We start from the raw sequence: 15601 nt of genomic DNA, 5'->3' as shown, positions 1-15601 counted from the left end.
CCCCCCCCCCCGGGGGGAAAAGGGGGAACCCCGTTTAAAAAAAAAAAAAAAAAAAAAAAAGAGACATTGGGGTATTGGGGGTGGGGGTTGAGCGAAAGGCTATTGCCCAGGCTGGGCTCAAGTGAACTTCCCATCCTGGCCTCCCATGTAGCTGGGACTACAGGTGCTCACTACTATGCTGGGCTAATTTTTTCATTTTTGTGGAGACCAGGTCTCTCTCTGTTGCCCAGGCCAGTCCCTAAATATTTTCAGTCTGCAGCTGGTTGAATTCACGGACGCAAACTCGCATATACAGAGGGTTGATTGTGATCAGAGTATGAAAGAAACATGTAGGAAGGCAAATCAAGAAAGAATGCAGGCCGGGCGCAGTGGCTCATGCCTGCAATCCTAGCATTTTGGGAGGCTGAGGCAGGTGGATCACTTGAGGTCAGGAGTTCGAGACCAGCCTGGCCAACATGGTGAAACCCTGTCTCTACTAAAAATACAAAAACATTAGCCAAGCATGGTGACAGGCGGCTGTAATACCAGCTACTTGGGAAGCTGAAGGAAGAGAAACCGCCTGGGAGGTGGAGGTTACAGTGAGCCGAGACGGCGCCACTGCACTCCAGCCTGAGCGACAAAGGGAAAAAAAAAAGAGAATGCAAAATTGGGGGCACAGAGGAGGTAAGGAGGTAAGAGTTTCTTGTACCTGTTGTCTGGAAGCTGCAATGGGAAGGGCCAAGTTCTTGGGGTGGAGTCAACATGAAGGCCTGGGTAGGTTCATCCTCCATGCTCTGGACTGCTGTATAGGAAAAGATGACCTAAGTACATCTCCTCCATACTACTGCAGGGTCTGATTCCTGGTCTCCTACCCTACCCACACTAGCTTTTACCCTTCAAGGACCACCAGTCTAATCTCCCAGCTCCCACTGGTACAGGATTCAAATAACATAGAAGTCCTCACCTTCCAAGCCCTGATTCTCCAGAAAGCATTGGGTAGCTTGTAGGTCCGGATCTTCAGAATCTGGTAGGGGAGGAATATTAGATAATTAAAAAAAAAAAAAAAAATCATACCTGACACTAAACTCCTTAAATAATCTCTACCTTTCTCTCCCCAACCCCAGCTGTTAGAACCCTGGTTTATTTCAGAGGTCAAGGAAGGAAGGCCAGCACTTACCATCACAGTTGTCTTCAGAGTCCTTGGTCCTACCCACATGTTGTTTTCTCTCCCTTTCTCTGGGGACCTGGGCTCCCTCTCTCTGTGGCTGGGTGGATTCCCCTGGAATGTCTGTGTCCACCACATCTGTGAGGTTCTCTCTTGAGGTAGGGAGGTCCTGCTCCACTTGTGCCACAGGTGACCCACCCTGGGCCCCCACCTCATAAGCTCTCTCCTGCTTAAGACAAGCTGCAGTCCACTCTGCCCCAGCATCCCCTTCTGCTGGAAGCTGGCTCCTTCTTACATCTGCAACTGCTGAGGCTGCTAAGGAGGTGCCCTCCTCCGCATCTGTTTCACAGTCCCCATGCGGAGGCCAGGCTTCCTCTAGAGATACCACAGGCAGCTTTGCTGGTCCCCCGTCTGCTTTCACATCTGTTTGATTTGTCCCCTCCATAGACACCTGATGCTTCTTCATATGTACAATGGCTGACCCTGGCGGGACTTCCTCCTCTACTTTTGTGTTGATGTCCACTGTGATGGAGGCTTGGCTTCTTTCCAGGTGGATCCCAGGTGAGCTCTTATCTGCTTCCACACTGTCATCACTGTCCCCAAAAGGAGGCTGGTCCTTTTCTGAATGTGCTCTAACAAGGGCTCTAATCTTTGTGTGACCCTTGGGGACGGTTTCTGTATTTTCCACTGGGAGCTCTTCCTCCTCCACATCTGTGTCACTGTCTCTCCCAGTGGTGGTTTGGCTTCGCTGGAGAAGGACCACATGGTGGGCCATGTCCTCTTCTGCATCTCTGTTCCATACAGCAGGCTGGCTCTCTTTCAGACGTGCCAAAGTCAGCGCTGCTGAGACTTCTTCCTCATCATCTGTATCGCTGTTGATAACCATGGAAGCTTGGCTTTTCTCCAGAGGGACAGCCTGTGGGGCCTTGCCTTCCTCCACATCTGTATCACTATCAGCCTGGCTCTCCTGCAGATGGGACAGGCCTGGTGCTCCAGGACCCCCTGTACCAACTCCATGAAAGATCTTCCTCTTCTTCATAGGAACGACAACTGGGGTTGCTGGAATCCCCTCTTCTTCCGCATCGGTGTCGCTGTCGATGAAGCCAAAAGGCTGAGCCTTTTCCAAATGGACCTCAGCTGGCCTTCCAGGAGGCCTGCTGTCATCATCCACATCTGTGTCACTATCCTCTCCAGGAGGTTGGCTCCTCTCCAGAATTATCCCAGCTAGAACTACCCCATTCCCTGCACCCCTCTTGACTTTTGTGTCATTGTCCCTCTCCTTCACTGAAGGCTGATCCTTTTCAAGCTGGATTTCAGTTACAACTTCAGCTTCAGACTGCTCTGCCTCTATAGTGGCACCTCTTCTGGCAGCTGAGGAGGCCTCCTCTGTGGCTGATTGCTGACCTTCTTCCGCATCTGTGTCACTGTTCAAATTGAAGGCAAAAGGCGGCCCAGGGCCACCCAGGACAGGGGAATGCCCCTCTTCATCACTGTGAAGGGAAGAAAAGAGAGTCGATAGAATTTAGTTCCCTGGAAGGGATACCCCAACTCAACTGTGAGCTCCTTGAGGGGAGACACAAGATAGTATTTCTTCTTCTGTTTCCAATTTGTTTTCCACTTGGCACATCAGAGGTGCTCCATAAACATTCAGCTGAGTGAATGAATATGTATGGTTCCCCAGCCCCAACTCTCAGGATAATCATCTCTTTTAGAGATTGATCCTCCAGCCCCTGGTTCTTCCTCGTTTTGAAGACTCAGGTGTCTGACTCTTTGGCACTCACCTCTCTGGAACTATCATTGCCACGGGGGAAGATGTGGTCCTTGATTTTTTTACCACACGCCTTTCAGAAAGAAAATCTGTCAAGAACAGAAAAAGAATAAGTTGACAATTGTACACTCATTATTCCTGTCTCCTTGTTCGCCCTGCAAACATACAAACTTACCTACTTCCTCCTCTGAGTCCTCAGCTAACAGAAGCCTCTGGGGTTGAGTTCCTCCCTGTACCCTGGGTGTCTCTTCTACAGTCAGAGGGCCCCGGGAGACAAAGGGCAGAGAGACATCCAGGCGATGGTACTGGCAGAGCAAGTCAGCAAAGAGAATCAATTCCTGGTCCCTCAGACGGTGACTCACCCCAGGGCTCAAAACCTTAGGAGGTCTCAGGATTTGAGTACCATTAAGGCTCCCACAGTCTCGGAGGATAGGTGCCTTGTCCCAGGCTAGGATTTCAATCTCTGCATGTTGTTTGGAGATAGATGGAAAGGGCAGGGCCACAGAGCAGTCAGGCATTCGGCCTACCACATTCTTCCCGAGGTGTAGTGGGAAATCTAAGAATTAGAGAGGCAGGTAAGTTCCAGGGTCAGAGTCCTGGCCTGTCATTAGGAAAAAGTGCCTATTAGGTACTCTACTACTCACTCAAGGCCTCCGTATGCATTAGAAAAATAGAAGGCCCTAGGACATCTAGGCACTGAAAAAGTATATGTGATACCCCATCCATCCACAATGGATTTTTTTTTACTGTTATAAAATATATATAACACAAAATGTATCACCTTAATAATTTTAAGTGTACAGTTTAGTGGCATTAAGTGCATTCACATTGTTGTGCAATCATCACTACCATCTATCTCCAGAGCACACAATTGGATTTTATTTGATTTATTATTTTTTTTGAGACAGGGTCTCATTCTGTCACCCAGGCTGGAATACAGTGGCATGATCATAGATCAGTGCAATCTTGAACTCCTGGGTTCAAGCGATCATCCTGGCTCAGCCTCCCAAGTAGGTGGGACTACAGATGTGCAATGAACCACCACACCTGGCTAATTTTAAAATTTTTTTGTAGAGACACGGTCTTGCTATGCTACCCAGGCTGGTCTCTAACTCCTAGTCTCAAGTGATCGTTCCGCCTTAGCCTCTCAAAGCACTGGAAATACAGGTGTGAGTCACTGCACCAAACTTCATTTCAATCTCTTAATCTTCTCTTATCAAAGTAAAATCACTTCTAGTGAGTCCAGGGCAGTAGCCTACAACAATCAACTCAATCGGCCCCATCTCTTCCATTCATAAAAAAAGAAAAATTCACATCTTGTTGAAACATACATAAGCTTCTTGCAACCCTCCAAATACCTTCCCACAAAAATAAAAGACCTATATCAATACTTGAGCATCCAATACCCTCTGACCTTTTTCTGGTCCATGGGCACCACTAAAGATATGTAGCCGCCCTACTGGCTCCACATTACACCTCAAGGATTCACTGGATTGCTCTGTCTCCTCCTCTTCTTCAATATCCCAGTCAATAGCCTGGGTGTCCTCCATGATCTGGGAAGGATACACATATCAATTATCCTCATTATTGGTTCACACAAACAACATCAGAGTTATCAGACTGAAAACTGGGGGGTAAACTGGATCATTATGAATGTTGATGCTTCTCTTTCCACCAATCTTTCTGTTGTTAACCTTCTGAAGCACTTAAAACATTTTTTTTTTTTTTTTTTTTTTTTACCCCTTGAAAACCTTTAAAATTTTTTTTTTTTTTTTTTTTTTTTTGAGAGAGAGTCTCGTTCTGTTCCCCAGGCTGGAGTGCAGTGGTAAGATCTTGGGCCCACTGCAACCTCTGCCTCCCGGGTTCAAGCAATTCTCTCACTTCAGCCTCCTGAATAGCTGGGATTACAGGCACCTGCCATCACGCCGGGCTAATTTTGTATTTTAGTAGAGATGGAGTTTCACCATGTTGGCTAGGTTTCATCTTGAACTCCTGACCGCAAGTGATTCCCCTGCCTTGGTCCACCAAAGTGATGGGATTACAGGTGTGAGCCACTGGGTCTGGCCCTTAAAACACAGTTTGACCATGATGCAGAGCAAGAAATATTGTAGGCCAGGTGTGGTGACTCACGCCTGTAATCCCAACACTTTGCTAGGCTGAGAAAGGCAGATCACTTGAGNTTTTTTTGAGAGAGAGTCTCGTTCTGTTCCCCAGGCTGGAGTGCAGTGGTAAGATCTTGGGCCCACTGCAACCTCTGCCTCCCGGGTTCAAGCAATTCTCTCACTTCAGCCTCCTGAATAGCTGGGATTACAGGCACCTGCCATCACGCCGGGCTAATTTTGTATTTTAGTAGAGATGGAGTTTCACCATGTTGGCTAGGTTTCATCTTGAACTCCTGACCGCAAGTGATTCCCCTGCCTTGGTCCACCAAAGTGATGGGATTACAGGTGTGAGCCACTGGGTCTGGCCCTTAAAACACAGTTTGACCATGATGCAGAGCAAGAAATATTGTAGGCCAGGTGTGGTGACTCACGCCTGTAATCCCAACACTTTGCTAGGCTGAGAAAGGCAGATCACTTGAGGTCAGGAGTTTGAGACCAGCGTGACCAACATGGAGAAACTCCGTCTCTACTAAAAATACAAAAATTAGCTGGGCATGGTGGCTCATGCCTGTAATCCCAGTTACTTGGGAGGCTGAGGCAGAAGAATCGCTTGAACCCAGGATGTGGAGGTTGCGGTGAGCCGAGATCATACCATTGCACTCCAGCCTGGGCAACAAGAGTGAAACTCCATCTCAGAAAAAAAAAAAAAAGTAATATTGTAATGTCCCAAGTACACAAATAGGTAAAACATGTGCTTGTTTATAGAAACAAGTTTTGAGAAAGAGACAATGTTTATCCTTACTATGTACAATATACTGATATTTTTCATTCTATTTTTTTCTGTTCTACATATTTTAAATGCTGATTTGTAACCTACTAAATTGATTTCACTATCCACTACTGGATTGCAACCCACAATTTGAAAAATGCTATTTTGCTAACACATGCCAAGCATGTGTTGGGCATTGTCTTATGGTCAGGCATAGTAAACATATGAGGCAGGCATTTAGGAAACTAATACCAAACATATATTCAATAGTTTGCTCAGGATGTCCCAGCAGGTTAAGTGAACAAGAATAAATGTGCTTCTGGCTGCAAAACCCATGCTTCTTTTGTCTTTCTCCTTTTTTTTTTTTTTGAGACGGAGTCTTGCTCTGTCGCCCAGGCTGAAGTGCAGTAGCACAATCTTGGCTCTCTGCAACCTCTGTCTCCTGGGTTCAAGCCATTCTCCTGCCTCAGCCTCCCAAGTAGCTGGGACTACAGGCACGAGCTGCCACGCCCAGCTAATTTTTTTATTTTTAGAAGAGACGGGGTTTTGCCATATTGGCCAGGGTGGACTCGAACCCTTGACCTCAGGTGATCCGCCCACCTTGGCCTCCCAAAGTGCTGGGATTACAAGCGTGAGCCACTGTTCCCGGTTGTTTTTCTTTCTTTTTTAGCCCACGCTTTTTATACTTTACCAGACCACCTCAATATGATCAGATGCAACTGCAAAAAATGATAACAAAAGATGACATATATAGAGGCTTCCTATGTGTCAAGCACTGTTCTAATTACTTTATATTGACTCTAACTCATTTAATCTTCACAAGAACTTTGTAAAGTAGGTATTATTATCTTCCATTTCTTCAGATAAAGAAACTGCAACATAGCTGGGTTAAGATTTTCAGATCTCCTTGAAACATATATAAGCGTATATAACGTTAAGATTTGCCTCAAATCACCCAGATAATGTCTCTCCTCTAAAATCTTCTGATGGTTTTTCGTGCACACAGAATAAAATCTAAACTCCTTAGCAAGACTCTCCATGATCTGAAATTCACATCTTGTAATGCCTGCCCCTCACCTGCAAAAGCCTATGGTTCAGCCAGACTTTTTCCCCAGTCTTCGAACACACTGTTCTTGTCCCCTCAAATCTTCATGCCTTAGACCAATTCCTTGGCTTTTTCCCACCTAGTTTTCTGGTCCAACTTCTACCTATCCTTTAAGATTCAGTTCAAATGTCACTTTTTTTTTTTTGAGACGGAATCTCACTTTGTCATCCAAGCTGGAGTGCAGTGGTGCTATCTTGGCTCACTGTAACCTCTGCCTCCCGGGTTCAAGCGATTCTCCTGCCTCAGCCTCCGGAGCAGCTGGGATTACAGGCGCCCACCACCACGCCTGGCTAATTTTTGTATTTTTAGTAGAGACGGGGTTTCACCATGGTCTTGAGCTCTGACCTCAGGTGATCCGCCCACCTTGGCCTCCCAAAGTGTTGGGATTACAGGCGGGATCCACCGCGCCCGGCCTCAAATGTCACTTTCTCAGCAAACCTTTTCCTGGTGTCTTCCCTGCTTTCTGGTGTTCCTGGTGTATCCTGCCTGTTCCACAGTGGTCAATGGACTTGTGCTTACCCTAAGATATCTCGCTACACTGTAACCATTACTTTCCATTTCTGCCTTCACACCCACTTCCAGGACTGGATTAGGGGAACTGTGTCTTTCCCCTGGGGTCCATCTTATTCATTCAATGGTTATGGTATACCTAGTGCTGTTTGAAGTATTCGGCATACATCTGTGAACCAAACAAGAAATCAACCCTGCCCTCGGGAAGGCTCATCACCGAGCCTACTGATGAAGGAACAAATGAGATGAAAAGAAAATAGCATAAATGGAATTCACCTGAAAATATGCCACTCTAAAGGGAAACTGTTGACAGGTAGGGAAAGTAGGATGCCCCATGGACAAAGAGTCAACTCTGTCTTTATGACAGGCCATCTCAGCGGGTGCCCACCACGCTTGGCTCCAATTCAAAGAGCCACCATCTTTGGTCCCCACCTCAGTGGGTTCCCTTGTGGCCCAACGTCTCCGTGTCTTCATACCTAAACTCGGAGCGGGGCGCCAGGTAAGGATGAGTATTATGGTCCGAGAAGCGAACTTCCAAGTCACCTCCGCCCAGTCGCACCCAAGACATGCCCCTCCCACCTTCTGGGGGAACCAAGATGGCTCCCGGGGAGCCGTGGACGAGGCCCCTAGAACTCACCTACTTTGAGTCTCCGCGCGCGCCACCAGTAACGGTCGCGACCCGGGTGGAGCGAGTGCGTGTGCTGAAAAAGACCCGATTTGCTGATTGGCTGCTGCCGCTGTCTTTCACAGCTGCAGCCAGTCGAGCAGAGGCACACGCAAATCCCCGCCCCTCCTCCCCGCCCCCTTACAGCTCAAATGGGAGGTGTCTCCCAGGCTGCTGAGATCAGTTAATAAGACGGTAATTGAAGGCCGCCGTGCGCCAACAAAATAATGCACGTCGATTGGGCAGCTCCAAGGGACAACCCACTACCGCTTGCCCGCCCACCACCCACTTCCCGCGCAGATTTCCAAAACGCGACCAGAGAGTCTGGCGCCAGCTGCCGGCGATGGATAGAGGGGCTCTGCCATAGACGTCCGACGTGTCCGGTACGGCCAGAGCGCCTTTCCTCAGTCCTCCCAGACATGGTGTCCGCTGACTCATGAGAAATGAAAGTGGGTTGGAGGTTGCAGTCGTGGCTGGGGGCTGCAGTTTGGAGAACAGCCCGTAGGCGTGGCATTTCACTCCTTGTTGCAGTGGAATTTCATTTCCTTTTGATTTGGTTTGTAGTAGAAGTCATATCATTTCTTCCCGGGAATACATCTCTGACGGACATTTTGAGGTCATTTTCATAAATCCAAGATCCTAAAGATCTGTAGTCGAACAGAGAAAACTGGCTTGCACTCTGTCTTAAAGCCTGTCCCCACCTTTCGAGGGGCGAGGGAAGGATGATAAAATCATTTATTTTTATTTTTTAATTAATTAATTAATTAATTTTGAAATGGAGTTTCACTCTTGTTGCCTAGGCTGGAGTGCAGTAGCGCGATCTCGACTCACAGCAACCTCTGCCTCCCGGGTTCAAGCGATTCTCCCTGTCTCAGCCTCTCAAATAGCTGGGATTACAGGCATGCGCCACCACACCCGGCTAATTTATATTTTTAGTAGAGACCGGGTTTCTCCATTTGGTCAGGCTGGTCTCGAACTCCTGACCTCAGGTAATCTGCCCGCCTCGGCCTCTCAAAGTGGTGGGATTACAGGCGAAAGCCACCGCGACCGGCCATTTATCTGTCCTTTTTTGAGACGGAGTTTCGCTCTTGTTGCCCAGGCTGGAGTGCAATGGCGCGATCTCGGCTCACCGCAACCTCCACCTTCTGGGTTCAAGGAATTCTCCTGTCTCAGCCTCCCTTAGTAGCTGGTATTACAGGCATGCGCTACCACGACCGGCTAATTTTGTATTTTTAGTAGAGACGGGGTTTCTCCATGTTGGTCAGGCTGGTCTAGAACTCCCGACCTCAGGTGATCCTCCCACCTGGGCCTCCTAATGTGCTGGGATTACAGGCGTGAGCCACCGCACCCGGCCTATTTTATTATCTCACAGTAAGACATGAAGAAAACGGTAACTATAACACTTGCATAATTCATAAAGTCCGTTCTGTTGGTTATCTCAATTCTGTCCACAACAGTCAAATAAGCAGATTTTACAAACAAGGAGTTGAAGCCCTGCAAAGTTAAAGGACTTTCCTAGGATCCTACAGCTAATATAGGGACAAATTGAAACAAGTTATCTGATTGTGTATTTTGAGTTATTTCTACTCCCACAAAATTACTGTTTTCATTTCCCTAAAACATAGAGCATTATATTTTAAGTGGGTAGAGAGGGCTTACACAAGTTGATGTTCCCTTATTTAGAAGGCAACTTAGAAATACATTGATCTGCCCGCCGCGGTGGCTCACGCCTGTAATTCCACCACTTTGGAAGGCTAAGGCGGGCGAATCACGAGATTAGGGGATCAAGGCCATCCTGGCTAACATGGCGAAACCCTGTCTCTACTAAAAATACAAAAAAAAAAAAAAAAAAAAAAAAAATCGATCTGTGTGTAATCGAATGTGAATTAACAATGATGTTGACTTGATACTACATTTCTGAGTGGCCAGACTGCAACATCCTGGAGGACAGGGAACTAATTTTTAATCATTTTGTAACCATAGTTCCTAATTTTGTGGATACATAGTAACTATCAAATAAGTGAATAAATCTCTGGGAAGAAGCAGATGGACTCTGTCTTGAGCCCATCCAATTTTCCCCCATCAATTACCCCTTCTCCTTTTTCAATACTGGGTATCTTGCAGAGTTGCAATGGCGGCCACCTGGTCAGTGAAATAAGCGAACCACTGACTTCATTAACATGTCTAAAAAGGTAGGCTGAAAAAACTGAAAATCTATCAGGCATCTCATTCCATAGTTCCCTGTTTGACAAGAAGATCAAGGTGTCTTCAAAGTCTGCCCTAAGGCCCAGATCTCCTACGTGGATGGAGACTTCTAGTTTCACAAATCCCCAATGTCGGTTTCTCTAAACTATTTTATTCTTTGAACATACTCTCCAGACAACATCTCTATCCTGAAAAGCCCTTGCTGCAATTTTGTTTCTCTTTCAAAACAATGACTCGAAAATTCCCAAGGAAATAGCAAGCAAGAGGGCGATTCCCTTCTTGAAGCATTTGAGGGAGCAGAAGCTTACTGAAGTTCATGACTTGTGTCACCAAAGGCCAGAGGTAGCAGAGCACGGTGCCACACTACTCCCCATTTTCCGCTGAGCTAAGCAATTCTGTCTTCCCTAGAGGTACTGCAGCTGGGAGCTTTCAGGGCGTGCCTCACCACCCAACTTCTGGAACCCCAGACTTCTCAATTTCTGTATCCCCGAGAACTGCTCACTTTTTGTGCAAAAACCTCAGGCACAGAGGAAAGGAATCTTGCGCAAGGTCGTTTTCATTTACAAAACAAAACCCAACAAAACCAAACCGGTACCCACCCATTCGTCACTTCATTTTGCACCGTGAACAACAATAGGGGACTACAACTCCCAAAGAGGACTGCGCTCGTCCACTGGCTCAGAGGCCAATGGACGCCTGGTACATGACCGGCATCGACTAATCAGGGCCAGGCTTGATGAGGCTTTGTCTCCCGACCGCGCGCGGGGCCGATTCTCCCGCCTCCCAGCGCCGGCGCACGCGCGCCCCGCCCAGCCTGCCTTCCCTCCGCGCCCTCCCCTCTCCTTTCTCCCTCTCAGAACCTTCCTGCCGCCGCGTTCGCACCTCGCTGCTCCAGCGTCTGGGGCGCATTCCAACCTTCCAGCCTGCGACCTGCAGAGAAAAAAATTACTTATTTTCTTGCCCCATACATACCTTGAGGCGAGCAAAAAAAAATAAATTTTAACCATGAGGGAAATCGTGCACATCCAGGCCGGTCAGTGTGGCAACCAGATCGGTGCCAAGGTAAGAATTTTACACCTCTTCTATTTCTTTTTAGAAGGAAAAATCCAGGTAAGTTATGAAAAAATGGTTGTGGGGCATTTGCGCTCTCCATCCTTAATCAAGCTTTGTCCCTCCCAAGTTTTTGTTACATTTATATATATAATAAGTAGCATTTGCTTTTGGAAAGCTGGGAATCATTTTTCTTGGCAGGCACATTTTGGAGAAACTAGTAAAAGGGCTCTTCGGGTTTCGGGGGCGGGAAGACCAAGGACATATGTTACTTAAAAGGGCTTCTAACGGTCCGAGAACCGGGCAGGGAGAGAGATGCGGAAACAGTCGGAGACAAAGCGGGGCGAGGTTTTGCCCATGTGCATCCCGCCCAGCCCCCCCTGCGGGGTTCGTAGGGCCAAACGGGAGCGGGAAGGGGTGAGGCTGTCGGGCGACTGCAGAGAGCTCCAGTGCAAAGGTCGGGGGGCGATGCGCCAGGGTAGGCTGCGCTGGGCGCTACCATTCACAAAAGATCAGGGACCCCAGCGCGCCCGCGACCCCGGAGGGCCCGTCCTGTAGTTCCTGGGTGGAAGGAGAATAAGAACGGGATTAATTTTTCTTGCTTTCATGGCCCCTAAGCGAGACCTCTTTAGGGCGTGAACTGATATGTCGAGAAAATGGGGGTGTGTGGTTTTCTTTAACGAGTCCCTCAGGACTTAATGAGAGAGAAAGAATGCTTTAAATCAAGGGGGAGCAATCTAGCAAAGGAATAAAATTCCGAGGCCAAGGGTTTTTTTTTTTTTTTTTTGCGCGCGGTTACAGTGTAGTGGGGAGGGGCGGGAGGAAGTGCGGGTGCTACGTTGTAGCAGAAGGGCGGGGCCCTGCGGGGCGGGGCCAGGGCGCCGCTGGCGCGCCGGGACAATGCGGCGTTGCCCGCCGGCAGGGGCGCGCTATCCTGGGCCCCGCCCCTCGCGCGGAATTTTTGCCCCTGGCCCCGCCCACGTGCGAAGGCCTTTGTCGGCGGCTCGACCTGCGCGTGCGCCGCAGTCACGTGGAGGGCGGGGGGTGGTCGACTGCGGCAGCAGCTCTTTTCTAGTACCCCAAGCCTTTTGTGCGCCGCGCGGTGGGGCGGTGCCCAGCTCGGGGGAAAGACAGCGGCGCTTATCCAAGTATGGTCGCCCTCCATCCGCCCACCGAGCACTTGGGACCCGCTGCACATAATCCCGAGCAGGGAAAGCTGTGGCTTTCCCGGGGGAGCGAGTGTCTAGGGGAAGGGTGTGGCAGGCACACAGGATGCCAGGTCCTAGAACAACGGTCTGAGCGCGTGTGGAATTAAAATGGGAGATGTGGGGCTGAGGCGGGCTAATTGGGATCGCTCCAGCTCAGGGGTTTGAGACCATCCTGGGCAACAAAGCGAGACTCCTACCCCCCGCCACATCTCTACAAAAAAAATAAAAAATTAACTGGGTGTGGTGGCGCGCGTCTGTGGTCCCAGCTATTCGAGAGGCTGAGATGGGAGGATCGGTTGAGCCTGGGAGTTCCAGGCTGTAGTGATCCGTGATTGCACCACTGCACTGCAGGCTGGGCAACAGAGGAAGACCCTGTCTTAAAAGTTAAAAGAAGCTAGGCGCGGTGGCACACGCCTGTAATCCCAGCACTTTGGGAGGCCGAGGTGGGCGGATCAAGAGATCTAGACCATCCTGGTCAACATGGTGAAACCCGTCTCTACTAAAAATACAAAAATTAGCTGGGCGTGGTGGCGCGCGCCTGTAGTCCCAGCTACTCCGGAGGCTGAGGCAGGAGAATCGCTTGAACCCGGGAAGCAGAGGTTGCAGTGAGCCGAGATAGCGCCATTGCACTCCAGCCTGGCGACAGAGCGAGACTCCGTCTCAAAAAAAAAAAAAAGAAAGTTAAGAAAAAGATGAAATAAAATGGTAGTTGGGGACGTAGTTGACTGGGACTTGACTTGTTGTGGTCTCGTTGCTTCTGCCCGGCAGTTCTGGGAGGTGATCAGTGATGAACATGGCATCGACCCCACCGGCACCTACCACGGGGACAGCGACCTGCAGCTGGACCGCATCTCCGTGTACTACAATGAAGCCACAGGTAAGGGCAGGAGCCCGGGCAGCTCAGGTTCCCTTCCCTGTCTCCCACTTCTCTGGGGTCTTTTTCCATTCTTGGGCACGCCTTATCCCCTTTGGGTGAATCTGTCATTTTCTCCCTTTTGTGAACCACCGTCGGGGCCAAAGACGTCTTCTGCCACCTGGTGGCAGGACCTGAAACAACAAGTCTTGGGTCCCTGCTGTCTCCCATTCCCAGTATATCTATACACCTTCTCCTCTGCCAGATCTCACAGCTCTTAACTTTATTCTTTGTAGGTGGCAAATATGTTCCTCGTGCCATTCTGGTGGATCTAGAACCTGGGACCATGGACTCTGTTCGCTCAGGTCCTTTTGGCCAGATCTTTAGACCGGACAACTTTGTATTTGGTAAGTTATACAGATGATATTAGCAGATGATATACTATCGTGTTCAACTTATTTGAGTGCAAGGACACAGCAAAAGTTAGGAGATGATTGTTGTACTGGAGTGCTAAGAACTGTGTTCTGAAATCTAATGGAGGGTAGAGGTAGGGTAGAGGTACTGCCTGCTGTTGCTGGTACATTATGGGGTAGTGGGGGGAGAATACATCACAGTGAAGGAGAAAGAAGATACATCCAAGGGGATTATTTCTAAAGTTGAAAGATGGAAACATCATGTATCTTCCATACCCTGTTAATTGAGCTTTTCTCTTGACTGCATTCCAGGTCAGTCTGGGGCAGGTAACAACTGGGCCAAAGGCCACTACACAGAGGGGGCTGAGCTGGTTGATTCTGTCCTGGATGTGGTACGGAAGGAAGCAGAGAGCTGTGACTGCCTGCAGGGCTTCCAGCTGACCCACTCACTGGGCGGAGGCACAGGCTCTGGAATGGGCACTCTCCTTATCAGCAAGATCCGAGAAGAGTACCCTGATCGCATCATGAACACCTTCAGTGTGGTTCCTTCACCTAAAGTATCTGACACCGTGGTCGAGCCCTACAATGCCACCCTCTCCGTCCATCAGTTGGTAGAGAACACTGATGAGACCTATTGCATTGACAACGAGGCCCTCTATGATATCTGCTTCCGTACTCTGAAGCTGACCACACCAACCTACGGGGATCTGAACCACCTCGTCTCAGCCACCATGAGCGGTGTCACCACCTGCCTCCGCTTCCCTGGCCAGCTCAATGCTGACCTCCGCAAGTTGGCAGTCAACATGGTCCCCTTCCCACGCCTCCATTTCTTTATGCCTGGCTTTGCCCCTCTCACCAGCCGTGGAAGCCAGCAATATCGAGCTCTTACAGTGCCAGAACTCACCCAGCAGGTCTTCGATGCCAAGAACATGATGGCTGCCTGTGACCCCCGCCACGGCCGATACCTCACCGTGGCTGCTGTCTTCCGTGGTCGGATGTCCATGAAGGAGGTCGATGAGCAGATGCTTAACGTGCAGAACAAAAACAGCAGCTACTTTGTGGAATGGATCCCCAACAACGTCAAGACAGCTGTCTGTGACATCCCACCTCGTGGCCTCAAGATGGCAGTCACCTTCATTGGCAACAGCACGGCCATCCAGGAGCTCTTCAAGCGCATCTCGGAGCAGTTCACTGCCATGTTCCGCCGGAAGGCCTTCCTCCACTGGTACACAGGCGAGGGCATGGACGAGATGGAGTTCACTGAGGCTGAGAGCAACATGAACGACCTCGTCTCTGAGTATCAGCAGTACCAGGATGCCACCGCAGAAGAGGAGGAGGATTTCGGTGAGGAGGCCGAAGAGGAGGCCTAAGGCAGAGCCCCCATCACCTCAGGCTTCTCAGTTCCCTTAGCCGTCTTACTCAACTGCCCCTTTCCTCTCCCTCAGAATTTGTGTTTGCTGCCTCTATCTTGTTTTTTGTTTTTTCTTCTGGGGGGGTCTAGAACAGTGCCTGGCACATAGTAGGCGCTCAATAAATACTTGTTTGTTGAATGTCTCCTCTCTCTTTCCACTCTGGGAAACCTAGGTTTCTGCCATTCTGGTGACCCTGTATTTCCTTCTGGTGCCCATTCCTTCCATCTGTCCAGTTAATATTTCCCTCTTAAAAATCTCCAAGACGCTGGGTCTCATCCAGATCCCATTTAGAACCAACCAGGTGCTGAAAACCCATGTAGATAACGGCCACCATCCTAAGCCCAAAGTAGAAAGTGGTAGAAGGTAGTGAGTAGAAGTCACTATATAAGGAAGGGGAT

At 49.2% G+C, this 15601-nt stretch overlaps 2 protein-coding genes across 2 annotated transcripts in view; one reads left to right on the top strand and one right to left on the bottom strand.

Moving 5' to 3' along the window:
- Positions 1–8042, bottom strand: part of MDC1 (mediator of DNA damage checkpoint 1) — a 25274-nt gene extending 17232 nt beyond the window's left edge. The window contains 7 exon segments of the mRNA XM_017862809.1: positions 689–781; positions 944–1003; positions 1157–2634; positions 2926–3001; positions 3088–3468; positions 4327–4465; positions 7875–8042. Of these exon segments, the coding sequence (XP_017718298.1) occupies positions 689–781; positions 944–1003; positions 1157–2634; positions 2926–3001; positions 3088–3468; positions 4327–4462 (2224 nt within the window). The 5' untranslated portion in view covers positions 4463–4465; positions 7875–8042.
- A 2929-nt stretch (positions 8043–10971) lies between these two features.
- TUBB (tubulin beta class I) lies at positions 10972–15341 on the top strand. The gene is made up of 4 exons (XM_017862810.1): positions 10972–11329; positions 13294–13402; positions 13675–13785; positions 14104–15341. The coding sequence occupies exons 1-4, from the start codon at positions 11273–11275 to the stop codon at positions 15159–15161; spliced, it is 1335 nt and encodes a 444-aa protein (XP_017718299.1). The 5' UTR covers positions 10972–11272; the 3' UTR covers positions 15162–15341.
- The last annotated feature ends 260 nt before the right edge of the window (positions 15342–15601 follow it).

The sequence above is a fragment of the Rhinopithecus bieti genome, unplaced genomic scaffold, assembly GCF_001698545.2.
Source record: "Rhinopithecus bieti isolate Rb0 unplaced genomic scaffold, ASM169854v2 scaffold_64503, whole genome shotgun sequence".
NCBI lineage: Eukaryota > Metazoa > Chordata > Mammalia > Primates > Cercopithecidae > Rhinopithecus > Rhinopithecus bieti.
Note: the sequence above shows the minus strand (reverse complement) of the source record. Positions and strands in the feature narration are given on the sequence as shown.